Below are 27,379 nucleotides of genomic sequence, written 5' to 3'. Positions count from 1 at the left end.
TGGATGTCATCTAACTGCTGGCGAAGAAGAGGGGCATGGATGTCAATTCTTCCGAATATATCATGGTTCCAAGTTTTCAAAGCTTTTTTGACCTCCTTAAGTTTTTGAGTAACACGGTACAAAGGGGATCCTATAACTGGGGTTTGCCAAGCCCTTTGCACACATTCATACACAGAGGAGTCTTCTAGCCACATAGATAGGAATCTGAAGGGAATTTTGCTATTGGTAGTGGCGTTGTCAAATTGGATTATAAGGGGAGAATGGTCGGAAAGGCCATGGTGGTGATAAGCGTTAAAGGATCTAGGGTAATTGACAAGCCATTCAGAGTTTACCAGAGCACGATCAAGTCTTCTAAGTTTCCAATTTCCTAATTTAGAGCTGTTATTCCAGGAAAGAGTATGCCCATGGGCTCTCAGATCTGTAAGGTAGGAGGAGTCAATCCAATGGTTGAATTCTTCCATGTCCTTGACATTTGGGCTGGCTCCTCCGATTCTTTCATCAGCATATCTTATAATATTGAAGTCACCTATTACTATCCAGGGGAGGCGAATATTCCGGGATATGGAGGAGAGATGGGACCAGAGAACTCTTCGATCGATGCCTTTATTTCTTGCATAGATGCAGGTTAAATTGAAAGAGATCTGAGTTTGGAGAAATCTAACTTCATAGTGAATGAATTGGTCAGATTCTAGAATAATGTTGACCTGAATCAACTGAGGATTCCACACCAACCAGATCCTTCCTCTAGCAGAAGAATTGTAGTTTGCAAAATAAACCCAGGAGCCACAAATTTCATCAATGTATCTAACCATTTTTTCCGAAGGAGCGTGAGTTTCAAGAATACTAATTAGGGGAAGAGAATTTTTCTGAATAAGGTTTCTAACCTCTTTTCTTTTGTTGGATGTTCCTAAACCTCTTATATTCCATACACCAAACTTAATCATTGGAAAGAATTTGGTTTTTTTGGGTTAGCAGGACAACAGTCTGCTGTCATATCCTGAGATTCTGAATTATCTTGGAGGGTAACGGAAGTATTTTGTGCAGGCCCTTCAGAAATCTCTTCCATTTCGGACGAACTGGGCTTTTGGGCTCTGAGGGTAAGACCAGGGGACCAGTTGGTCCTCAGGTTGGCAAATGGTTTGAAAACAGGGGCACTGGATTTCCCTTTCTCCTCCTCACTAGCTTATGAGATGGTAGAGGGTTGAGATGAGGCAGGGAAATTTGCGGGGAGATTGTGGGCGGAGCTGGAGGAGGGTTCAAGAGGAGAAGGGGAGGCATTGGGAGTTGGCAGAGTATGTTCTTCTTCTGAATCAGCCACTAATTCCTGAAGAATGGAATAGGGATTGTGCAAGATGATGGGAAGGCTTGATTGCTGTGGTGAATTTGGGGCTTTAGTTTCAGAGTCTTTTACAGCTTCAGGGCAAGGTTCAAGAGGCAGGGGGACCAGGCCTTGATCAAGGGGGGCTTTCTGAACTGTTCTCCACTCCTGGTGAGTGCTGGTCTTTGGTTTTTCTATGGGGCCAGACAGAGGGCAATTTTTACCTGAGTGATTGAAAGTGAGGCAAGAGGGGCAAGAGATTGGTTTCCAATCATATTCTATCTCTTGAGAGATTTTTCCAGAGGGGGTTCTGATCTGAACAGAATCAGGTAGAGATTTTCCTGCCTCCACTTCCACACAGACTCGGGCATAGAGAAGTCTAGAGGCCTCAGCAGTGTGAGAGTCGAGGTATAAGGGCTTGCCTACTCCACTAGCAATTTTGCTCAGGGCTTTTGTTGTCCAGAATTTCAAATGGAGGTTTGGGAGTCTGATCCATATGGGGATCCTGTTGAGCCTCATCTTTTCCAATGGAAAATCCATAGTCCATTTCCTCAGGATTAGAGGGCGGCCTCCATAGTGATGGTTGGATGCTTCAAGCACAAGGGTGCAATCATCTGAGTTTAAAAATCGGAATAGGAAAAAGCCATTATTCAGAGCATACAACCGGAGTTCACCTTTCAACTTCCATTTCCTGGACAGGTGATCTTTCAGCGCCGGGAAGTAGGGGCGTTTCCCTAAAAAATAACCCACAAGACAATTTGCCCATTTAGTTTCCGCATCTTCAGTATCCGAATCCACAATGTCAATATTTGTCAGGCCTTCTTCATCTATTTCCGGAAGGTGGTAATCAAGGGGAGGAGATTTAGGAGGGGGTTCACCCGCAAATAAGGAGTTCATCCTTTTTGCAGATGGGGGTGGATAGGGGCCGGAATGAGAGCTGATTTCAAAATTTGAAAAGGTAGATCCCGCTCAAGAGAGGGATTTTTGGCAGGAGATTTCGAATTTGGTTCTCTCCCCACATCCAGATGGGAAGCGAGGTCCCCAAGAATTCTAATTTTGGAGGGTTCACCAACTATGGGGGATCCTTTACTAGAAATGGTAAGTTTTGCTTTTCCCGGGGAGCATGCCGATGACTCTGTTTCTTTTTCCGGCGAGAAGCGGGGAGCAAAGATGGGATCAGGGTGAGTGTTTTCAATGATTTGGCTAAGGGTGGGGGGAGGGGAGGGAAGGTATTCTTGCAAGATTTCAGGATCACAAATGTCAAAAGAGGTTGGGGGCTTTCCTTTTCTGGTTTTTTTCTGAGAGGATTTGCTAGGTTTGGGAAAGATTTTGTGAATCCTAGTTCCATTTTTGTAATGGGTGGATGGGTCAAAGGGAAGCAATTTATCTGCCTCAAGGTGAGCTTTGAGCCTATCAAGGTTTTTGAAAAGGGAGGGTTTGATTCTCTCAGGTTGTATAGTCGAATATTGCTCAAATCCGTATTCCATTTCCAGGGCTCGCACTTCCAGAGGGGTGCTGTCAATGGGGGAAGATTAGGGGGGGTTTTTGAGGGAGTCCATGGGGGCAAAGAAACTCGTACCCGGAGTTTCTTGCATCGTCCATCCATCATCAAGATTTCTATTTCCGGGGTCAGGGGGTTCGCATAGATCCTCCATTTGACGAGTCGATTTCCTCCTCCTCAAGGTAAGGAGGAGAACCGTTGAGGAAACTTGGTCGATGGAAACTTGAAGAAGCAGAGACAACAACAACCCAGGCTGTATTCGAGCTTGTGGTGGAGAATAATTTAACATATCTATATTTGAGGTTTTTGTATGAAATGTGACACGGAGCCAGAATGGGGTTTAGTACAATTGCTCAACACTAGCTTAGTGTCAAAGCACAATCAACAGTTAATTCTTAAAAGATGAACAAGGCACACAAACATCATCGTGCGTATGGAAATAGAGTTAAGGTCTATAGAGTTATCAGATAATGGAATTACTCAAAAATAAAAGAAGCGGCCCACAGTGCTCAGATTTTTCCCTTTCACATAGAAAAAGGAAAAAAATCATGTTCAGTTTGGGTTATGGAGCTACATCAGAGCGGGAGCCACCAAGGAGACGCAATGTTTTTCAAGTTAATTAAATGGAAAAGAAGGAGAAGAAAGGGATTTAAGTTACCATTCAAAGAAAGGGATTTAAAACCTTGGTTACAGTTATAAGGAGGGATATTAACGGAAGAGGTGTGAGCATAACAGATGCAAAAACAAGCCAAGTCTGCTGCGATCGGTTTCCTTGGCTACCTCTAAGTGCTTTCGATGTTTATTTTGATAACCGAAAGTGACTCGTGATTTTCTCAAAGTTGGCTGCCAAAGATCCATTGCCGGTGTTCTTATTTTGATGAACACTTTTATTCTATCCTCATTGCTTCCTATATACCATTAAGCTAATCTCTTCCAATGTTTATTCTGTTGAGTACTGTTCTATATAAACACTCATCCAGGCTAATTGTAATTCAATTCAAAATGAATGGAAAATCATTTCTCATCACCAAGAAGGCATCCACCAGATAAAATCATAAGAGGGATTTTGTTGGATAAGTTCTCATACACTATGAAAAGTTCAGAAACCATCACACTCCATACCAATGATCCCAATTCAATTTTAAAGACAGTAAAAACACACTTAACATACATACATACATACGAAAAAATGACATTTCCCACACATTAATATATGTGGTCGGCAATATAATTTACAATAAATGCACTGCTGCTGCACAATCACACTAGAGTCTACACTCTACACCACTCGTTTGATCATCATTACCAAATCGATGGAGGAGGAGAAGAAGAAAAAGAAGCAGCAGCTTAAGGTGTTTTCCCTGCCTCACTTGCCGGGGACAAAGTTGGTGGCATAGGCCCAAGCATTGTTGTTAACCGGATCCGCAAGGTGGTCTGCCAAGTTCTCCAATGGGCCTTTGCCTGTCACAATGGCCTGAACAAAGAATCCAAACATGGAGAACATAGCCAACCTTCCATTCTTAATCTCCTTCACCTTCAATTCTGCAAATGCCTCTGGATCATCGGCGAGACCCAAAGGATCAAAACTGCCACCAGGGTAGAGTGGGTCAACCACTTCCCCAAGTGGCCCACCGGCAATCCGGTAGCCCTCGACGGCACCCATCAAGATGACTTGACAAGCCCAGATAGCCAAAATGCTCTGTGCATGAACCAAGCTAGGGTTGCCCAAGTAGTCCAGTCCGCCCTCGCTAAAGATTTGTGCACCCGCCTTGAACCACACGGCCTCTCCGAATTTGACACCGTTGCGAGAGAGTAGCTCCGGGAATACACACCCAAGGGCTCCGAGCATGGCCCACCGGCAGTGGATGACCTCGAGCTCACGGTTCTTGGCGAAGGTCTCGGGGTCGGCCGAGAGTCCGGCGGTGTCCCAACCGTAGTCGCCGGGGAATTCACCTGTGAGGTAGGATGGGGGGTCACCAGAGAGAGGTCCCAAGTACTTGACTCGGTCGGGTCCATACCATGGGCTGCCAGAGGGTTTGGGTACAGTCTTACGCATGGTGACCTTGCCTTGGCCAAGGAGTTGGGAGGAAGAAGGGGCGAGTTTGAGAGCCTTCCCTGCCAAAGATGGAGAGGAGAGAGTCATGGAAGCCATGGGTTCTAATGCTGATTTTGATGGCTCTCTTCTGTATAAGTAAATAGATAGTGGGAGGAAGATGGGTATTGACGTATTGTTGGCTGTGAAGAAATGATTTAAATAGCTGCTAGGTCTTATCTGTCTTTATCTATGAATATCTCCATCTATTTTCTCATTGGTTGAGGGGAAATTGCAGTCTCTCTACCACGCATTGAGATGCCATTAATGGAGATATCTATATTGTGGGACTCTTGTCCTGAGGTACTCTGCCATAGACGTTGAAATTTTCTACACCACACGGATAAAAAAACATAGAAACTAAATAAGCTGAAACTGTTCGTCTGTGGTGCGATTAACCCACACCACATCTATTCCTTTGTTTTTTTTTTTCTTTCTGCAATTGCACGTATCTGAAGTGTATTCTTTTTTTTGAAAAGGTATCTGAAGTGTATTCTATGGGCATGTATAATTTTTGAGCTTTAAAGAGATCCAATGTGGAATCTATTAGATGGAAGGTCCAGATCAATCGAAGGTAGGGCTTATTGTGCAGTAGGGTGCTTGCCTCATTATCACTGGTGTCTAGGGATGGGTTATAGTGTAAAAATGCCACTACATAGACAATCTTTTTCAACTATCTGATAACGGCTAAACAAGGGATGGTTAAAACTTAGAACTAACGGTTGTCATTGGATATAATTCGGATCGGATCCTTTATTCGGAGTGTTAATTGGATCCTAGTTTTAGTATCTGGGTCACGATCTGTTTCGAATTGAACAGCCAGAAGTGTCCTGAAGCCCATAAAAGCATCTAGCCCCTAGAGTTAGGTTGATGTCTAACTGGTTAGGGCTTAAAGTCAGGAAAAGATCCAATAGAAGAAAGAAAGTCGAGCGATCACAGAGAGACGATCATTTTGATTGAAGATTTTATATGATGAAAAGACCCTCTTGGATGTGCGGATTCTAGAATCTTGGATTTCCTCAAATTCATGGATGGGAGACAAGGAGCCCATTGTCATTTTTTGATTTCTCGCCCTCCTTTCTGTCACCAAGTTGTAGGATATCATGCCATGTTTCCAGGTTTTAGAAATCTCAGGATGAGGGAGAGATTTCTAAAACTTGGATTTCTTAGTTAAAATCTAGGATTCTCAAGAGAAGCAAAACGGGCGTTCTCCTTCTTCTCTTAGCCTCTCATCCATGATTTTGAGGAAATCCAAGATTCTAAAATCCACATATCCAAACAGCCTCTTAATATCATTTGCAACATACATTGGCAGCCTTCAACAAACCTAGGATGCTCCAACGACTATGTGGTTGTCAGCGTCCAATCCGGCATGATTTCAGACTTTAAGATAGACCCAAATCGTTTCTGGCGGACCCAGCTGTTGTGCGGAAAGGCATGTTCAATTATGTTGGGCCTTTGGGATCCATCTGACTGTCTCGGTCCATCGATAGCCCTATCTACAATCTGATCAGATTCATGTAACTTACTATAATTTTCATGAATTAATAGCTAAGAAGTGAGAATTCTCTTCTTTGCTTAAAATTAACTTCAGAAGATATAAGCGAACTAGATTGTGAGGATCGGTTTTGCCTGTTAATTTTCTTAAGCCTATAAATGAAGGTGGAAGGTAGAAAGTTGCAGAGGAGCTTTTCAGATTTCTCTTCCAAACATCTTAAGCTAAAATTCAAAATTTCTTGAGCTCAAATCGAAATATTATTTTTAACTTTTTGTTTGAGAAAATTATAGAAAATATTGTGCGTCTATCCCTATTTATAGGATAAAATCTATGGAAAAAATACTCAAAATTGATGTCGGACTAAAGTTTGAAATGATACTTATTAAGGTTCGTCCAAATAAAATTTGTCTTGAAATCTATGCAACGTTAGTTCTTTCTTTGAAAGATTTGAATTTTGTTTTAGGCGGGATTTTGACCATTATGGCAGTATTTTTGTCCATTCAAGGATATTATGGTCCATTCGGACTAAATATATCCATTTATATTAAAATCAATTAAGTGAGGGCGTATTTTTTCTAGAGAAAAGTGTTTCTGCACAGGTAGCTTCCTGCGCACAAGTGGCTTAAAAAGCCACCGATTGGTTCGTATGGCGGGTCCATCTCTGCAGGGTCCACAAAAAGAGGTGGACCCGCCATACGAACCAATCGGTGGCTTTTTAAGCCACTTGTGCGCAGGGATATCCCTGGGCACGTGCGCAGAAACACTTTCCTCTTTTTTTTCTATCTGAATAGAGTTTTTGAAATTTGGATTATTTTGAAAGGATTGATGGTGTGTATAAAGTATTTTGATCATTAGGTCGATTCCTATAAAAATAAATATTCGTACAATTCGTTACCTCTTCAAAAACTGGGTCAGATCAAGCAAGTGAGGACAAAATGTTAGGTATGGGACTAGGTCCCAGCCTCCTAAGTCTTATTTACATTGTGGCTCAACAAATGAACCCTTGGAATCATCCTATGAAGAGGGCACTACACGTGGTTTTAAATTTCGGCCGAAAGCGACCGAAACCGAAATTTGGTGAAATTTCGAATTTCGGCCTTTACCAAATTTCGGGAGAAAATGTAATTTTTTTTTTTAAAAACAAATGTTACGAAATTTCAGAATCTCAGTCCGAAATTTCAAAATGAATTAATAAGCTTTTTTAATTATTACCAAATTTCGACCGAAATTTCGAAATTTCAGGACTCCGAAACCGAAATTTTAAACCTTCACCAATACACCATATAAAATCTCCAGTTCAATGATCCAATCCATTAACGTCAATACACCATATATTGACGAGAACCAAGAATCTCCAACATGAAACAATCTTAACCATACATTCAATTCATGCCCTTAAGATGGACGGGTACAAAATTTTAATGCAATGCCCATATTTGTTGCAGAAGTCTCTACATATCCAACGGTTAGGATAGTCCAACAAAGAAGATTTTGGAGCATAATCCTTAATCCATCCTTGGCAGCAGTCTATAGAAATAGAAAGATAAATCAAACGGATAGTGTAATCTCAAATTGAAACGTGGAATGTTGGTATTCGTTAGAACACAAACAACGTAATCCAAAGATCAACAAATGCCTGGCTTGTATATCTTCGAGGCTTGCGTGTTGTAAGCAGTGCCAACTTGTTGGCCACAGAAGAACATCACACAATCCATCAACCAATAGAAAAACACTATTAGATTTTCAAAGATGAGGAAACACTTGTATCCTTCCTCTCTCTGTCCCCTATAAAAAAAAACCCACAAAGCCTATCTTATCTCATCTCCCACAATATCTTCTCTACCTAAAACTAACAAAAAACTATCATACCAATGGCTTCAATGGCTCTCTCCTCTCCTTCTTTAGCCGGAAAGGCTCTCAACCTCTCTCCTTCCTCCTCCAAACTCGTCAACCAAGGCAGGGTCACCATGCGTAGAACTGTACCCAAAGGTAGCCCATGGTATGGACCCGACCGAGTCAAGTACTTGGGACCTCTCTCCGGTGACCCCCCTTCCTACCTCACCGGAGAATTCCCCGGCGATTACGGGTGGGACACCGCTGGCCTCTCGGCCGACCCCGAGACATTCGCGAAGAACCGCGAACTCGAGGTCATCCACTGCCGGTGGGCCATGCTTGGGGCTCTTGGGTGTGTCTTCCCAGAGCTACTCGCTCGCAACGGGGTCAAATTCGGTGAGGCCGTGTGGTTCAAGGCAGGTTCACAAATCTTTAGCGAGGGTGGACTGGACTACTTGGGTAACCCTAACTTGATTCATGCACAGAGCATTTTGGCTATCTGGGCTTGTCAAGTCATCTTGATGGGTGCAGTTGAGGGCTACCGGATTGCGGGTGGGCCACTTGGGGAAGTGGTGGACCCACTATACCCTGGTGGGAGCTTTGACCCTTTGGGGCTTGCTGATGATCCGGAGGCATTTGCTGAATTGAAGGTGAAGGAGATTAAGAATGGAAGGTTGGCTATGTTTTCGATGTTTGGGTTCTTTGTTCAGGCAATTGTGACTGGTAAGGGTCCGTTGGAGAACTTGGCGGACCACCTTGCAGATCCAGTTAACAACAATGCTTGGGCCTATGCCACCAACTTTGTTCCTGGGAAATGAGAGTGTTCATGGAGATCATTGATGTAAATTATGTATCAATTGAATAGCGTTTTGGGCATTTTGCTTAGAATTTCTTTGTTTTTCTAATCGTATCCCTCAAAGGGAGTTGCTATGGTATAATTATTAAATCATGATCACAAAGTTTTCTCCATGAAATTATTAACACGAAGTAGAGTAAGAAAATGTCGAGACTGAGAGAAAGGTATATGAGGAATGGCGGGAGGAGTGAATATCAGGAGTCAATGAAGCCAAATCCTGGTCAATTAACCCACCTAATATTTAAGGCCATGTTTGGCAACCTTGGATTTACATACAAACCCAATTTCTTGTAGTGGGTTATGTCTCATTTACATGATCAGACCCATTAACCAATGACCACAAGGCCGCAAAATGCCAAGGAAAATACTTTGATCAGATGATCCTTGAATTTGATCCATCAAGCCGCACCCGTCTAGGCTCCGCCAATAAAAGCTAGAGCGTTGATTATTATTTTTTTATAGTACTTCATCTTACAGAGGATGTCCATTCAAAATGGTATCAAGACAATGTGGGTTACCTCATGATGTTTTACAAGATCAATGGTTTTGATTGTCCCGGACAAGTGAGAGAGAGAACACAAGCAAAATTCATGCTTAATTGAGATCAATCAATGTGAGAATGTAAATTGGGTTATTGTTGTAAATTATTCATTAATGGAACTGATTTTGAGGCCGCTTAAAATGATTAAAACAAAGTGAGTTTGTCCTATTATCAAAACATGGCCGTCCAGATATCAGTTGCCTATATTCAATGACTTCCAAAAAGAGGTCTTCATGTCTCATTTGTAAGTAAGATTAACTTAATATAATCTTATCTACAATTGAGGATTAATTTTAGAGGCTTTTTTTTTAAAATTATTTGCATATCATCTTATATCCAAATGGTTTTGAAGTTAAATACTGACTGTTTGCAAATAATGAATATAGTAGTTCTAGAAATTATATAGTTAATCGCTTCCAATGATTCCTTAGTGTCCCATTTGCAAATAAGATTAGATTAATCTAATCTTATTTGCAAATTAGGAACAACTTTGGTGGCATCTAGAGAACCTCTAACACAGAAATAGAGGTTGTTTAGTTCCCTGATACAGTAATAAAATCTGTTTGTTTTGATGCTGTACTACTCATCTACTCCCCCAATGTTAAAGAAAAGCAAAAAAACTGAAATGATCGAGACATACAGCCATAAAGTTATCAGCTAGGCTAGGGCATTGATATATTCACCCCCTTTTCTTCCCCGGGCCATCCCCTTCGAGTGTAAAAAGAGTAGTCATAAATACACTAGATGGGGTGGTCCCGGGAAGAAAAGGGGATGAATTTATCACTTCATAGACCATTCAAAAAAAAAAAAAGAATAGGACCCACAGTAAAACAACCAAACTCAACCTTGGCATACTTTACAACCAATACATTCCTCTATTTCCCAAAAGAAAGGCAAAATGAACATAAAAATAGCAGCTAACACATGTTCATGAACGAAATCAACAGAAGAATATTGAATTTGGATGCTATTCTTTTACAGGAATCACATCTCATTTGGAAGGGGTTACAAAAAGGTTGATTTTTTGTGTTCTCGAAAACACCTAAATGAAGAAAAAGGTGGGAAAATAACTAAATGAAGAAAAAAAATGAAATATTTCTGTTCTTCTTCTTCCCTATAAAATCTCCATCAAATCCCTCTTCTCAAACCAACCTCTTGGGATAATCAAGAATCATGGCTAAAACCCTCATGTCGCTCTCCATGCTTTCCTTTGTTCTTCTGTTGTGCTTCAGCTCTGGTATATACTCCAATTGTGTTTTTTTTAACTACATTTCTCAGTTGCATTAGCTTATTCAAGTACACTTTTTTTTTTCTCTGTTCATGTGACATTGTTCTTCATGTGACTTTGGTTTTTGTTAAGGTCGGCTAGTTTAGCTCTCTATATATACCAATTTTCACTAACTAGAAAGTAATTAATTTCAATCTTAAATATTGTTTTTAAGTAAAAAAAATTGTATTAAATCTAGACTGCATTTTCATTAGTTGGATGGTTTGACTGCAAATCTAGCCAGGAATTAAATGACCAGCTTTTCATCAAATCCCCATTGGCCATTCACATAATGGCCAGTTATCCTTCAAAACTGACTTTGATTGGCCTACTTCATTTTTTTCTGAAGTGGGGTTCCATTGACTCTACATCTTTACATAAAAAGAGTTGTGGGCTTCACAAAATTCTTAGTTCTTTCTTTAAATCTGAACCGGATATCAATTAGTTAAGACTTTTCTCTAGATCTGAACAGGGTTTGCCGGCGAATTGGAATTTCTTTAATATCTATGATTGGCTAGTTTAACTATTATCCTGTCCTGGTCTTTAATTCATTGGCAGTTAGTTCAATAAAAAATTGAACTGGGCTTTCCATAACTGACAGATTTTCTTCAAATAAGAACTGGGTTTCTCTTAATGAGTTCCTTTCTAATTGAAATTGAATTTTCATTAATACCAGATATATAAGTAGATTTTCATAAGTAAATTATCTTTCCTCCAATATTTTAACTGTTGGTCTTATCAATTGGAAAAGTACTTCATTACTTTTGAAATGGCTTCTTATTAAGAGGCTTTTTTTTCTCTTTCTAATCCAATGTTGCTTCACAGTTTTTGAATCGTTGATATTTCTCATGTTTGTGATGTGGTTTTAGTAGATGGTAGATCCCACTCATCAAATATGTAAATTGTTTTTCTATCTTGTTATGGTCACATCTGATCTATTTGTGTGATTTTTGCAGGAACCGTGAGATTGGTGCATGGCCAGGTAGTTCAAAGGACTCAGTATAATAGTAGGAAAAAAAATACTACATTATTGCACATAAAAGATGGAAATCACAAATAGTCAACTGAAATTCATTGAAAACAACCAAATTAAGCTGCCATGGTTTTTCTTGTTTATTTAAACTGTGCTGGTTTTCATAGAGTGCTGTTTTGATTCTATAAAATTAATCATAATTATCTCAGTTAAAACAATTGCATGATAATATAGTTACAAAGAAGGACAAAAAATAACACATACAAAACAGAATTCGAGCAGCAATCCATGGAAAACAGCCAAATTACCAACACATGTTTACGATGAAAGCTACCATTACTTTGTGTTCCCAACAAGTGTTCTCAGATGCAGAAAGTAAACTGAATTCTTATAGTTATGTGGTGATCTGAATTTTATAAAATTATTCATAAGGATCTAGTTTTGCTGAAAATGACAATTGGTGCTAATCTCTAATAAGCTATAGCACTTTGCTTGAAGCAACCAAACGATCTCCAAAACCCAAGTATGTTCAATTTGCAGCTAAAAATTAAGTTACAACAGCAACTCTGAACACAAGTTTTAGATTGTTAATACCATGGTTTGAAATTTCGACCGGATTTCGGTCAAGACCGAAACCGAAATTACCGAAATTGCCGAAACGTACGAAATTTCGGTAATTTCGGTCAAAATTTCGACCCATAAAAAACGGTATTTCGAGTGCTGTACCAAATTTCGAACGAAATTTCAGGATTTCGGCTGGAATTTCGGTTTCGGATAAGTACGAAATTTTAGCCGAAACCGAAATTTAAAACCTTGGTTAATACAGATGAAAATAGAAGAAATAAACAAGAGTATAGACTGAGGTGGGTATTGTATCTTATCATGACAGAAAACTTGGTGTGTGGCGAAGCCTTCATCGGATGATACGACTTTGCAAAACAACCTAAACTATGCATGCACGGAAATAGACTGCAATGCGTTCATAAAGGGCGGCCCATGCTATTCCCCAGACATCAAAATCTCCCATGCTTCTATAGCAATGAACCTCTACTACCAGACCAAGAAGAGGTTCCACTGGAACTGCGACTTTAATAAATCTGCTCTTGTCACTTTGACCGACCCAAGTAAGCATTCCATTTAAACTTTATCTAATTGTCAATATTAGAAGGCTGAATTCCTGCAGTCCTCTTTTATTTTTTTAGTCATATTCATCGACTTATTTTAGGATTTTCAAAGGATTGATTGCATAAAGATTTCAAAAACCCAAATGCTACCTTTTTGTTACTAATGATTGATTTTTCTATCCATTGTGCAGGTTATGATAATTGCAACTACGCCTATATTTAAGAAGAAGATTCGATGCCCTTCACATACAATGGGGTTCCGATGTGGTTCAGCTACTAGTATTTTCTTCTATTTCTATCTTATATATGTGATAAAGCTGAAAAACACCTATACTGAATAATTATATTATGCAGAGAAATGAGTTGCTGGTTTACCAAGAGAAATTGAGTCTGCTTCTTTCCCTTGTTTATTTTCCATTGTGGGTTTTATTCTAGTCCTAATTGCAAGAGATTTAACCTGCCTAAAACCATAGTTTAATAGAAGAAACATATCAATAACTGTTTTGTGCTACAAACACGGGGGTTAATATCAATGCAAAGATGCTCAAGCAGAAAACCAAGTGAGCAATTCCGTGAATTCCATCATAATGGATATGAATACTATGATGAATGTAGGCCTGCGTGGATACGAATCCCATCATTGTAAGTGAACTTGCCAAGAGCGCAAATATCAGAAGAACTAACTGATATACTCCACTACATAGAAGTAATAGAAGCTCAAATCCATCTCTTCTTACAACTAATATCTAAGATCTGAAATCCGAATAAGGATTTGAGATGTCAAGGATTAAATGGCCTCCTGTTGTATTATTAGGTTTCTTCCTCTGAACAAACTGAATGTAATGACCATGACCTCGACGAGCAAGTAATCTTCGGGAGTTCCCATGTATGTACCCAATCCTAAATAATATAATTTTGGCACCCATGTATGTACCCAATCCTAAATAATATAAAGAAGAAAGACAAAGATCAGCATCATATTACTGCAAATCGGCAATAAAAATGGCATTGATATTAAGGAAAAGAAGGCTACCCATTCCTGAATATTATTATTTTGGCACCAATTGATGGAATATAAAGAAAGACAAAGATCAGCATCATATTACAACAAATCACCAACAAAAATGGCATTGATGTTAAGGACAAAGAAGGCAAAGTGATAATTTCATGGAATAATAAATGCCAGCAAATGTGTATCTGTTCTGGCTCATCAGTTAAAAACTTCAGTACCCCATCTGGACCTTCCATGGAGGCCGCAATGTGAAGAGGAGTGATACCTCCAGGACCCCTCATGTTAGACATGAATTACTTTCTGCCCAAATTTTACTTCTGGATTATCTTGTGGTTTTTTTTTTTCATCTGGGTTGTAACTCTTCCACAGAAAAATCATCCCCTCGTACTTTTCAACAAAGCTATGGTGTGCTTGTTGTGCAAAATTCCTACACACTATTTAAATCCAAGAGAAATCCTTCTAAATAAGGTTAAGGTTGAATGTCTTTCCAATTAACAGATGTAACTCCTTGTCAGAGTAGTGCATGAATTACAATCAAACGATTTTTGGTTCAATTGCTTTCTGAACAAGGACTTAATAATTTGTCTAAAGTAAAGAGAAAACTTTACTAAAGAACAATACAAGAGAATACCTTCAATATCGCAAGTTTCTATTTTTAATCTCTGCAGTGTAGAAAATTCCAACGTCTATGTCAGGGCACTTTAAGAAGAGAGTCCCATTCCATGATCAGACAAGAGTCCCATTCCATGATCAGATGCCCCTGTGCTCAATGTGCCTAGACCTCACCAGCACCAGGGTGTGATTAATCCGTCCCGTCCCGTCCTTATAGGGTGCTTACTCAATAAAGATAATGATTGTGCATTTCCCATCACCAATTGGTTTTGGAAAACTTAGTAGTGACAGGATCCTACAATTCTCTCATCACCTTTCTGAAAAAGGGAGATAAGGAAAGTAACACAACCAATAGGAAATGTTTTTTTCCCACATTTACTGGGCTGTCAACGAATTCAATTTGGATTTGATCCACCTATGCCTGGGTGAAGATCTGTTCTAATTATTATCCATTAGGATAATTCATCAGAACGTCCATTTGGAGTGTCCTAGGTCTTACTCCATGTGGACCAGCAGCATCCAGCCAAGGGCCAAGGGGCGAACACCACCGGTAATTTAAAATATACACCAGTGGACATAATTATCCGAAGGTGAAACCTATAGGTAAGTCTCAATTAGTGGCGGATAATTGACCGCTCATATTGTGCTGGTATAGGTTTCACAGGCGGATACTCACACCTTTAACCGCCGATGAAAACCCAATTTCTTGTAGTGGGTTATGCCTCATTTACATTATCATATCCATTGATCCAACAGACGCCATAAGGCCGCAAAATGCCGAGGAAAATACTTTGATCAGATGATCCTAAGATCTTGATCGATCAATCCTCGTCTAGGCTCCACCAATAAAAGCTAAAGCATTGATTTTTATATAGTACTTTATCTTACACATAGGATGTCCATTCAGGATGGTATCAAGACAATGTGGGTTGCGTCATGAAGTTTTACAAGATCAATGGTTTTGATTGTCCCAGACAAGTGGGAGAGAGAAGAACACAAGCAAAATTCATGCATACATGAGATCAACCAATGTGAGAATGGAAATTATTCATTAATGAAACTGATTCTGAGCGTTTTGCAACTTTCAGAACTCTCTCAAAATCTTTATTTTTCACTTGAGGAGTCTCATATAAGTTCTTGCCTTTTCTGATGGCTATTCTCTAATGAAGTAATCTTTAATTCAACTGCTCTGATATCATTCTTAGATGATGAGCATAGGTTTATCAGGAAAAATGATTGAAATGAAAACAAAGAAAATTGTTTGTCAAGAAGAAAAAAGACTAAACTACAAATGATGTGGAACAATAGAAAACAAAATTCAGTTGGACCTTCCTCTTACGGTCGAATTATTTTTTTCACATTGTGTCATCTACAAGTCAGAGGACCACGTCAAAAGAATCTGGATATTAATAGCAACAATAATACACTACTGCTTAAGAATCTGGATAGTAATCACTAACCATTTGACACACATAATAATATGGTTTAAGGTCCCGACAAGGCCTGTATGTAGGACCTTAAAATATTGGACTGTTCATATGGTAGGCCCTACCATGGCTGGATCACAATCCAAATTTCACATTAAATAGAGAGTATTTTTGTAGGCTTTTTTTTTCCAAGATGAGGGTACTTGGCATAATCATTACTGCCCTCATTTGATACCTCTTAAAATTATGGGAAAGGTGTGCGTACTCGGTCGAGTAGATAAGCTTATCTACTCGGTCGGGTTAAAAACAGTGGGGGCCCACATTTTTGGGGTGATCCAAACTATTCATTTGAAAGGCCCTTACCTAGATAGGGTGTCCACAAAAAATCACCCTCATAGGATCATCCTAACCCATGCAACAGTGGAGGGGAAAATGGACAAACACAGCTTGTCCACAAATCTGCCCATTTTTCCCTCCATTGTTGGATGAGTTAGGATGGTCCTATGGGGCTGATTTTTTGTGGACACCCTATCTAGGTAAGGGCCTTTCAAATGAATGGTTTGGATCACCCCAAAAATGTGGGCCCCCACTGTTTTAACCCGACCGAGTAGATAAGCTTATCTACTCGACCGAGTACGCACACTTTTCCCTAAAATTATTTGCATATGATTTTATGTAGAAATAATAAGTTAACGTGTTCCTAAAAGGCCTTAATCTTATCGGAATGTCTAGGCAATTTAGCAAAAGCATTTTTGAAGAGCTTTATGCAAAATTCCCTAGACACTTTCTACATGTTTGGTAACCATGAAAAATATAGGGAAATGACATCTGCACAACCATGTTTTTATAGTAGCAGCTTGTCTTTTCTTTTTTAATTGGCTTGTGAGAGCTTTTTTGGAACTGTAATAACATTTTTGACAAATCTTTAAATACTAAAAGACAAGATGCTTTGTGGAAATATCAAGACATTGTAGTGCTTATATCATTTCCCAAATAGAATATATCTGTTTACCTAGTGTAAGAGAGACTTGAGAAGGTGGGAGAGAAAGATAGATAGCAGGAGTTGGTGCTGGGAAGCAGAGAAAAATAAATTCCTCTTTAAAACAAGAATTTTTAAATTAATGCAGTAGTCCTAGAAATTATATAGTTAATGGCTTCCAAAGATGCTTTAATGTCCCATTTGCAAATAAGATTAAATTAAATTAATATTAGATGCAAATGAGGACCAATTTTGGTGGCATCCAAAGAAGCCATAATACAGAAATAGAGGCTGTTTAGTTTCCTAATTCAGTAACAGAATATGTTTGTTTTGATGCTACTAAACTTACAGCTCATATACTCCCCCAATGTTAAAGAAAAGCTAAACAAATGCAAAAACAAAAACTACTGCACTGATAAGGACATACACCCATAAAGTGATCATCTAGACTAGGGAAGAGTTTTTTTCTCCCCCTTTTCTTCCGTGGGCCACCCCTTCTATTTTAAAAAGAGTAGTCATACATACGCTGGATGGGTGTGGCCCAGGGAGAAGGGGGGACGAATATACCACCTCCCCTAGATTACTTTAAAAAAGTAGGACCCACCCTAAAACAACCAAGCTCAACCTTGGCAAACTTTACAACCAATCCATGCATCTATTTCACAAAACAAGGCTGAAGGAACATAAAACAAGCAGATAACACATGTTCATGAACGAAATCAACTGAAGAATATTGAATTTGGATGATACTCTGTTACAGGAATCACATCTCATTTGGAAGTGGTTACAAAAAGGATGATTTTCTTTGTTCTCAAAAAACCCAAAATGAAGAAAAAAGTGGGAAAAGAACTAACTGAAGAAAAAAATTGGAATATTGTTGTTGTTCTTCTTCCCTTTAAAACCCCCATCAAATCCCTCTTCTCAAACCAACAACACTCTTGGGATAATCAAGAATCATGGCGAAAACTCTCATGTCTCTCTCCATGCTTTCCTTTGTTCTTCTGTTGTGCTTCAGCTCTGGTATATACTCAATTGGGTTGAGTTTTTAGTACATTTCTCAGTTGCATTAGCTGATTCAAGAAAACTTTTTTTTTTTGTTCATGTCATTGTTCTTCAATGTGACTTTGGTTTTTGTTGAGGTTGGCTAGTTCTGCTTCCCTTTAAATGTTTACCAATTTTCACTAACTAGCAATTATTTAATTTCTTTTTTTTGAAATGGAGCAATTATTTAATTTCAAACTTAGATATTCTTTTTTAATTAAAAAAATTCTATTAAATCTAGACTTTGATTGGCCTATTTCACTTCTTCTGACTAATGTTCCATTGAGACTCTATCTTTACATTTTAAAAAAAATTCAGTGGGCTTAATTAAAAAACCTCAGCTCTTCCTTTAAATCTGAACTGGATCTCAATTAGTTAGACTTTCTCTAGTTCTGATTCTTCTGAACAGGGTCTACCGACGAACTGGAATTTCTTTATATCTATGATTGGCTATTTTAACTATAACCCTGTCCTGGTCTTTAATTTATTGGCAGGTTGTTCCATAAAAATTGGCTGGGCTTTGACAAATTTTTCTTCAAATAAGAACTGGGTTTATATTCATTTCGTGAGTTCTTTTCTAATTGAAATTGGATTTTCATTAAAACTTCAGTTCTTTAGATTTAACTAGATTTACATTAGTAAATTACCTTTCCTCCAATATTTTAACTGTAGTCTCATCAATTGGAAAAGTAATTCATTAGTTTTGAAATGCTTTCTCGTTAAGAGGTTTTCTTTTTCTTTTAACCCAATGTTGCTTCACAGTTTTTGAATCTTTGCCTTCAGTTCTCTTACAAATGGTAGATCCCACTTATCAAATCTGTAAATCAATTCCCTGTCATGTTGTTGTCATATCTGATCTAACCATGGAAAATAAGGATTAGTAATGAGATCTTCAAATCATTGAAGAACTTAAACTGTTTGTATGATTTTTGCAGGAACCACGAGGTTGGCGAATGGCCAGGTGGCCCAGGTAGTTCAAAGAACTCAGTATAACAGTATAAATAAATACTACATTACTGCACATAAAAGATGGAAACCACAAATAATCAATCAAAATACATTGTACACAACCAAATTAAACTGCCATAGTTTTTCTTGTTTATTTAAACTATGCTGGTTTTCATAGAGTGATGTTTTGATTCTATAAAATTATTCATATTATCTCAGATAAAACCCTTGCATGATAATATAGTTACAACATTCTTACAGAAAAAAGGCAAAAAATAGCAAATATCAAACCAGAATTCAAGCAGCAATCCACAGAAAACAGCTAAATTACAAAAACATGTTTATGATGAAAGCTACCATTACTTTGTGTTCCCAAACCACCAAGTGTTCTCAGATGCAGAAACTACACTGAATTCTTACAGTAAGTGCCTCTTTGAATTTTATAAAACTAATCATAATGATCTGCTTTGTTGAAAATGAAAATTAGTGCTTATCTCTAAATAAGCTATAGTGGTCTTTTTAATCATGACATAGCTTCAAACAACCAAACAATCTCTACAACCCAAGTATGCTCAATTTGTAACTAAAAATTAAGTAACAACAGTAACTCTAAACACAAGTTTTAAATTGTTAATACAGATGAAAATAGAAGAATTTAAGTATTTAACCATACTATTAGACTGAGGTGGTATTGTATCTTATCATGACAGAAAACTTGGTGTGTGGCGAAGCCTTCATTGGATGATACAGCTTTGCAAAACAACCTAAACTATGTGTGCTCAGAGATAGACTGCAGTGTGTTCCGAATGGGCGGCTCATGCTATTCCCCAGACTTCAAAATCTCCCATGCTTCTATAGCAATGAACCTCTACTACCAGACCAACAAGAGGCACACATGGAACTGCCACTTCAATAATTCTGGTCTTATCGTTTTGACCGACCCAAGTAAGCATTCCATTTAAACCTTATGTAATTGTCATTATCAAAAGACTGAATTCGTACAGTCCTCTTTCGTTTTGCTTTTTTAGTCAAATTAATCGACTAATTTTTGGATTTTTAAAGGATTGATTGCATAAAGATGTCAAAAATCTAAATGCTACTAGTTGGTACTAATGATTTGATTTTCTATCCCCTGTGCAGGTTATGATAATTGCAACTACCCCTATTTTTAAGAAGAAGATTTGAGGCATTTCAAATACAATGGGTTCCAATGTGATTCAGCTACCAGTATTTTCTTCTATTTCTATCTTATATATGTAATAAAGCTCAAGAACCCATATGCTGAATAATTATATTATACAGAGAAATAAGTTGCTATTTACCAAGAGAAATTGAGTCTGCTTCTTTCCCTTGTTTATTTACCTTTATGGGGTTTTTTCTACTCCTAATTGCAAGAGATTTAAAGTAACTTAATAGGAGCATATCAATAACTGGTTCATGTGGCAAACACGACTGTTAATATCAACGCAAAGATGCTGAAGCAGAAAACCAAGTGAGCAATTCCGTGAATTCCATCATAATGGATACGAATACTATGAAGAATGTAGGCCTGTGTAACATGGTTACACTGCCCATTTTAGGTGGCAGGAACATATGTTGTAATAAGGTGCCTTTGAGGTTTGCAAACTAGTCATATCAAATCTCATCATTGTAAGTACATTGTAAGTAAGCCCGCCAAGAGCGCAAATATCAGAAGAACTATCTGATATATTCTACTACATAGAAGTAATAGAAGCTCAAATCCATATTTCCAACAAATAATATCTAATATCTGAAATCCTAACACATCTCATATACACACCTCCATCAGCTCCCGCCTGAATGCGACGACAAAGAGGACTTCAGGTGGGGGTTTTAAGAGAAGACTCACAGACACAGACTGCAGCATTGGTTAACATCGAGAGAATGGCCGATATGAAGCGCAGAGATTGGGTCCACTTTTGTAAACAGAGAGGTGTCCACTTCCATTTCTCTTTGCTTCTATCTATTTTAAAAGTTAAAACCAGCATGATTCTGCAGTATCAATATATAGACTCCTCAACCCTCCTTGTGATTGTTGGCGAAGGATTTGAAATGTCAACGATCAAATGCCTTCCTATTGTATTATTAGATTTCTTTCTCTGAACTAGCTGAATGTAGTCACCATGACAGAGTTCCCATGTATGTACCAATTCTGAATAATATAATTTTGGCACCAATTGATGAATATGGAGAAGACAAAAATTCAGCATCATATTACTGCAACTCACCGACAAAAGTGGCATTGATGTTAAGGAAAAGGAAGGCTACCCAATCCTGAATAATAAAATTTTGGCACCAATTGATGATTATAAAGAAGAAATACAAAGATCAAGGTAATACTACTGAAAATCGCCAACAAAAATGTCATTAATGTTAAGGAAAATTTTACTAAAGAACAATACAAGAGAATACCTTCAATATCACAAGTCCATTGATGATTCAAAGTACACCGTCGAATTGACAAGTAAGAGAGTAAGATAGACTAGATTACAAACTACTCCTAGAAACGAAAAGAACAAGTTGAATGATGACTGTTCTCATCCCCCTCAAAATTCTTTTCCTCCTTTATTTATATGTTTCGATCTTGGTGGTTGTTGATCAACCGTCTGCAACTGTTCTTCATTCGAATTTTTACAATCATGTTAATTTTGGGTCCCACCGCTTGTTAACTGCTCTCCAAGTGTTTGAATAGCGCACATGCTCTCATCCTCTGGTGGTTGGAACGTGTGTCTTCATGAATTTTTTTAATTTGAACTGCGGGCAGTCAAGGCCTTAGAATAGAATAAGTATCCTAAAGAGTATTTTCAATTCGAACTGCTCGTAACTGTCGTGTGTGATGAGTCTAATCAATTGGAATATTGCATCGTGATTTTAGGCAATTGATCATCTATCCATGCGCCTTAATCGATATTTAATAAAATGGCAAGCTTTAAAGTTACATGTTGCCGTATGTATGACTTTTATAGGCTCCAAAAGTGGGAAGAATTTTGTGCAATTTTGATGTGGGACTAAAAAATTTGAAAATTTACGATTCTGAATCGTATCTTACTATCCTAATTATACTTCTTACGATTCTGGCAACAAGCTATGATCGTAAGTGTATGTGCCATTAACTCAGCATTAAAGTTTTGTCGAACCACCTAAATTCTATGTATGCTTGCATTGTATAGATGAATTCTCTGTATTCTTCCATTGTATAGATGGATCCATAAAATACACTGAAATATTATGAGCAGCCTAAATGTCGTTAGATTTGCTAGAGACTATCGCAGTGGGCGGGCTGTTGCATGAGAGAGCAGCCACCTCAGATGAATTAAACAAATAAGACAAAATCTGTTGAAAAGTGAGCCTATGTGGCTGCTCTCTCAGGCAACAGCCGGCCCACGAAATGCCTTCTGTGATGGTCCCTAGCAAATCCCTAGATATTAATAGGACACCCAAAACTAGAAAATAGAGAATATGGACTCTTCTTGTTTCATGGGGATGCCCAAAACATAGGATTATATCTCATTCTCACACCATCTTTTATGGGTATCTTCCGAAACCGGCATCACGGTACAATTTTTGTCAAATGGGTTCTTCCCAATTTTTTGTTTTTTCCATTCTTCGCCAGGCAACAATCGGAGGATTTTGAGAACCAATTGTGAGTCTAAACGGGCTTTTGGATTCAAAATTAAACGTAAGGCCATGTGCGAGTCCAAAACATAATTCTGAGTCCAATAATATTGGACTCACATTTAGTTCTCAAAATCCCTAACAAACAGGGCCTAAATAGAGTCTAATAATCAGTTTTGGAGTCACAATCGGTTCTCAAAATCCCACATTAATTGAAATGATATACAATAGAATAAAGATTAAGAGGAAGAAAAAACTACCCACTTAACGGATAGTTTCCCTTCCCACCTTTGGCTTTTGATTTGGTTACAATAAACAGTTAAAGGGAAGTTGGAAGATAATAAAAAATACCATCATCATCATTAGCATTAGGCCACAACATACTTAAATTCCAAACAATTCACTTTTTCTCCTTTACTTTTCCTCAACTTTTTCTCCTTTTTCACCTGCTATAGCGTGCACCTTTCAACTCCCATACTCCCTTCTCAAGTTTTCTCTTATTCCCGACTGTATGCTCTCTCTTCGACCCAAGAAAGCTCTGATTCCTCAGCCCCCACAAAAGAAAGGATATCATTCTTTTTCAAGAACCTTGAATGCTTCTTTGGCTTGAAAAATAAAAAAAATTGGTCTTTGAATAAAGAGGAGGAGAAGCAGAGACTAATTGTAAAAAGTTTGGAGGCATGGGAAAAATGATACTTCAATGTTTAATCTTCCTCATTGGCCTGTTTATCTGTTCAGGTTAGTAGTTTTGGAAGTGTGGTTCTAGTTTTATTTTTTTACCATCACAGCTTAGCTTTTTATTCCTAGTAGATAGAGAGCATTTTGGCATTTGAATAGGTTTTTCTCTTTCATGGTTATGTGTTGCTTGGTGTACTTCAGTATTTGAAATATGTTCTCAAATTATTTAGTTATTTTATTATTTTTTCCCTGCTATGTTTTTCCTGTCTTTTGGTGCATGGAGGATGAAACTGTAATCACTTTGGGAAAATGTTTTGATCATTAGAATTTAGATGCTTTTCCAAGGATTTTCATAGGGAGTTTAATGAGCAATGGTGAGGATAGAAAACTTTGGAAATATATGTTCATTATTTGGATTTTATGGGTTTGTGGCTTCATGGTGTGTGAAGCATGATGGGGTGGAAAATTCATAAATATTTGTATTTAACTAGGGCTTTTTGGTTCAGTTCTAGAAAATTTCTAATTTGAATTATTGCTTCAAATTCAAATTTAACTATTCCTCATCTAGCTCGCTCATCTTAAATTTTAATTGCTTTCCAGGAACATTGATTAGAGTCTCATATGATGGGAGTATTTCATCTTCTTCTCCAGCAGAACTCCTGCAGTTTTTAAAACAAAAGGACGCATCTAATAGGGACCTGATTGAGAGGGAATTCTCATCCAGAATTACCACATCTCAATCAGATGTTGTTGTTCCGATAACGACGGTTCCTGTCATCAATCCGACAACTCCAACAACAATGCCAACTCCTATGGTGAACCCAATTGTAACTCCGGCGTCTCCGATGACACCTGTCACAACTCCGGTGACAACTCCGGTGACAACTCCGGCAACGACAACCCCTGTATCATCAGGCCAGAGTTGGTGCATCGCGAGCCAAACTGCTTCACAAACAGCTCTGCAGGTGGCTCTTGACTACGCCTGTGGGTATGGTGGGGCAGATTGTTCTGCAATCCAACAAGGTGGAAGTTGTTACAATCCAAACACACTTCGCGATCATGCATCCTATGCGTTCAACAATTATTACCAGAAGAACCCAGCTCCAACTAGCTGCAATTTTGGCGGGACGGCTGTCATTACCAACATCGACCCAAGTAAGCCATGTTGAGAGCTTTTCTCCTCATCTTGGTTTCATGCTTTTGTTTTGCTGTATAAACACAATATTATAGAAATTTTGTAGGCAAAAGATAAATATATTAAGGCCCTGTTTGTTTAAGATTATGACAACCAATTGTCAGTGCCAAACCGATTGTTGGACTCAAATTTAAACATTAATTTTGAGTCCAAAAATTGGTTTGACTGACAATCAGTTGTCATAATCTTAAACAAACAAGGCCTAAAAGAGAGAGAGAGAGCGAGAGAGAGAGTACAAGTGCATGTTGACGGGCAAGGATTGCCCAGCATACAAGGAAACACACAAGGCCCATGATTTGGACAGCCAATGTTCATCATACATCACACAATTTTCATTCAAAAGCCCAGCTAATCTCCAAAGACCTACACTCTTAACTTGAGCCCAAGAAATAACATTAGAGGAATCATATTCCACCTCCAACTTACCTTCCATCTAATCCCTAAAGATGCTCATGGTGAGGTGGATAGCCTGAACCTCAGCCTCTGTGTAGTCTCTTAAGCCAATAGGACCTGAAAAATAAACAAATGACGACACCATTGCTATCTTTAAACACACCTCCAATTCCTGCTTTGCCAGGGTTGCCAAGGGAGAAACCATCATCATTGAGTTTTGTTACGGTCCTGAGTGGGGGCCTTCCTAGGTATGGGACTAGGTGGGACCCAGCCTGGTATGGGACAAGTTTAAAGGGAGTAGCCTAATGTGTTCCATCAGCTCTAGAGCCTTTGACGTATTGGTTAGGAATCTGACAAGTTTGACGACACTAAGGGAAGGAGGTTCCCAAAAGGCTAATGTCTTCTTCAGTGTGGTGCCCGCGGAGATCCTATTCCAATTCCTAATAATAAAATAAGGATACAACAACAGGGCACTAGCCCAAGAGAAAAGAAAAGCACTGTAGTTGCAGACCGAGATTGCAGTTGAAGCAAATATTAAAGAAATAAATTCACAGCTGAATTTCGTCAAGATTGTATGCAATACTGTGTTTTTATTGTAAGCTAAATTCCTGATGCCATTTTCTTTCCATTATTGCAGGTAGTTCAACATGTCAGTATCCTTCAACTAGGTAAATATCATCCAGAATGTCTAAATCTGTTTCTATGTCTCTGAGAAATCAATGTCTGCCATGGCACCTAATCGATTCAAAAGACTAACTAAAATCTTTGTATTCATGTTTGCAACTCCAGCACGAGTTCCTCTATTCTAAACACAACCAACCCAACAGGAGCGACGATTTTTGGATCAGAACCTCCAAGTTCCAGTGATTCAGTCAACATGCCACTGAGCTTGCCTCTCCTCTTCAACTCAACATGCCTCCTAATGTTGCTAATCGTGGTAAATCACGTGTAAACAGATGGTATGGACACAACTATGCTCTTCAAAGAGTAGGCAATTCACCCAATTGCCTACACAGGTGTTCTTCAAGCATGGGTTCATATGATATGAAGCAAGTGCTAATGGACCGATGGAGGAACACATTTTCTCCAGGCCAGCATTGCCAATGACCATCGAACTTGATCAACAAATGCTATTTCATTGATGAACCCAGAAAGTAAGCCGGCGATCAATGTTATCTGATGCCTTATTGTAACTGCAGACACTGTAAAAAAAATCTTTATTGACCTCCTTGCAATGGTAAAAGAAATAAATACTTCGAGTCCACATGACTTTTTAAGACTGTCTTACTGTGTTCAGATAATTGGTAAATAGCAAATTTTTTTATTTTTTATTTTTTGGAAAAGTAACAGATTTCATTAATGAAAACAACCGTCATAATATACAAACAAAGGGGACAAGACATCCCACAAAGAGACTACAGCAGCTACACCCAGCCAGCACTAACCACCTAGCCCACACCGATCCAACCACTCGAAAGTCCAACCACCAATCAAGGGCTGGTAATTGCCACTGCTTCCCTATCCGCTCCTCTTTCAGTAAGTTGTCTGTTTGATCATTTGCTGACCGCTTTATATGAGAGAATTCCGGGCGCAAAATCAATCAAAGATCCATAGTTTATGAGATAATGTTTGGCAATTTCCACAGACCAGGTGCTTTATTCCTAGCCCATGTCAAAACTTTAGCGGAATCCCCTTTGATGATTAAAAGAACAGATGTGTGACTCGCATACTGTCTCAAACCCCAAAGAAGGGCTCCCGCTTCCACATCATTACAGTCATGCAACACTGTTGTTCCAGAGAAAGATAGGATCGTACGTCCACCATTATTACGAAATAAACCTCCAACACTAGCTCGACTTGGTTTTGCTTTTGAGCTTCCATCGAAGTTAAAAAATTTCCTACCCTGAAGAAGGAGGGCGCCATCTGGAAAATTTTATCCTTTAACCCCCTTTTTTTAGAAATAACCACCCTCCAGTTCCTAAGAATACCCCCCATGGTGTATGGAGATAACACTTTTTCAGCTCTACCCCATGAAACAAGATTGATTTTGACTTCAGTTACCATCTTTCCAACTCTCCTCTTTTACTCTTCAAAGATGTGGCTGTTCGTCTTTTTCCAGATGTGCCGTATCAATAAGGTGCTAGCCTCCAAAGTATTCTTCTCGCATTTCCAAAAGCTCTACTACTCCAATGCAAGAAAGTTTTCTTGATAGTTATATGGAAAACACAAACCATAATGAACCTTTTAATAATTGACCTCCAAATCCAGAAAGAAAACCGGCAATGCAACAATACATGACACAAGGACTCTTCTTCACTCATGCAAAAGATACACCTGCTGGCAAGAAAAATCTTCCTTCTTTTGATACGCTCGAACACATTGATTCTTTCGTTCACCAGCCTCCCTAACCAAGTGAAAGAAAAGAGCAAACAGAAAATGAGCCAATGGTATTAGG

General features: G+C 38.6%; 5 protein-coding genes across 5 annotated transcripts; 4 read left to right on the top strand and 1 right to left on the bottom strand.

Annotated features, from left to right (window-relative positions):
- Nucleotides 1-3,934: 3,934 nt before the first annotated feature.
- LOC143891763 (chlorophyll a-b binding protein 40, chloroplastic-like) lies at nucleotides 3,935-5,058 on the bottom strand. The gene has a single exon (XM_077396295.1). The coding sequence runs from the start codon at nucleotides 4,969-4,971 to the stop codon at nucleotides 4,186-4,188; it is 786 nt and encodes a 261-aa protein (XP_077252410.1). The 5' UTR covers nucleotides 4,972-5,058; the 3' UTR covers nucleotides 3,935-4,185.
- Nucleotides 5,059-8,211: 3,153 nt separating this feature from the next.
- On the top strand, nucleotides 8,212-9,191 carry LOC143891764 (chlorophyll a-b binding protein 40, chloroplastic-like). The gene has a single exon (XM_077396296.1). The coding sequence runs from the start codon at nucleotides 8,281-8,283 to the stop codon at nucleotides 9,058-9,060; it is 780 nt and encodes a 259-aa protein (XP_077252411.1). The 5' UTR covers nucleotides 8,212-8,280; the 3' UTR covers nucleotides 9,061-9,191.
- Nucleotides 9,192-10,666: 1,475 nt separating this feature from the next.
- Nucleotides 10,667-13,404, top strand: LOC143847228 (glucan endo-1,3-beta-D-glucosidase-like). The gene is made up of 4 exons (XM_077355982.1): nucleotides 10,667-10,876; nucleotides 11,863-11,888; nucleotides 12,769-13,003; nucleotides 13,195-13,404. The coding sequence occupies exons 1-4, from the start codon at nucleotides 10,813-10,815 to the stop codon at nucleotides 13,224-13,226; spliced, it is 357 nt and encodes a 118-aa protein (XP_077212097.1). The 5' UTR covers nucleotides 10,667-10,812; the 3' UTR covers nucleotides 13,227-13,404.
- Nucleotides 13,405-17,805: 4,401 nt separating this feature from the next.
- Nucleotides 17,806-20,353, top strand: LOC143846816 (glucan endo-1,3-beta-D-glucosidase-like). Its single transcript, XM_077355384.1, has 4 exons — nucleotides 17,806-18,053; nucleotides 19,010-19,044; nucleotides 19,733-19,967; nucleotides 20,163-20,353. Exons 1-4 carry the CDS (start codon nucleotides 17,990-17,992, stop codon nucleotides 20,192-20,194), a joined length of 366 nt encoding a protein of 121 aa, XP_077211499.1. The 5' UTR covers nucleotides 17,806-17,989; the 3' UTR covers nucleotides 20,195-20,353.
- A 2,823-nt stretch (nucleotides 20,354-23,176) lies between these two features.
- On the top strand, nucleotides 23,177-26,204 carry LOC143846618 (uncharacterized). The gene is made up of 4 exons (XM_077355103.1): nucleotides 23,177-23,396; nucleotides 23,937-24,491; nucleotides 25,562-25,592; nucleotides 25,714-26,204. Exons 1-4 carry the CDS (start codon nucleotides 23,339-23,341, stop codon nucleotides 25,874-25,876), a joined length of 807 nt encoding a protein of 268 aa, XP_077211218.1. The 5' UTR covers nucleotides 23,177-23,338; the 3' UTR covers nucleotides 25,877-26,204.
- The last annotated feature ends 1,175 nt before the right edge of the window (nucleotides 26,205-27,379 follow it).

Source organism: Tasmannia lanceolata, unplaced genomic scaffold, assembly GCF_043159265.1.
Source record: "Tasmannia lanceolata isolate RefF3 unplaced genomic scaffold, GAP_Taslan_0.1 ptg000015l, whole genome shotgun sequence".
Lineage (NCBI taxonomy): Eukaryota > Viridiplantae > Streptophyta > Magnoliopsida > Canellales > Winteraceae > Tasmannia > Tasmannia lanceolata.
Note: the sequence above shows the minus strand (reverse complement) of the source record. Positions and strands in the feature narration are given on the sequence as shown.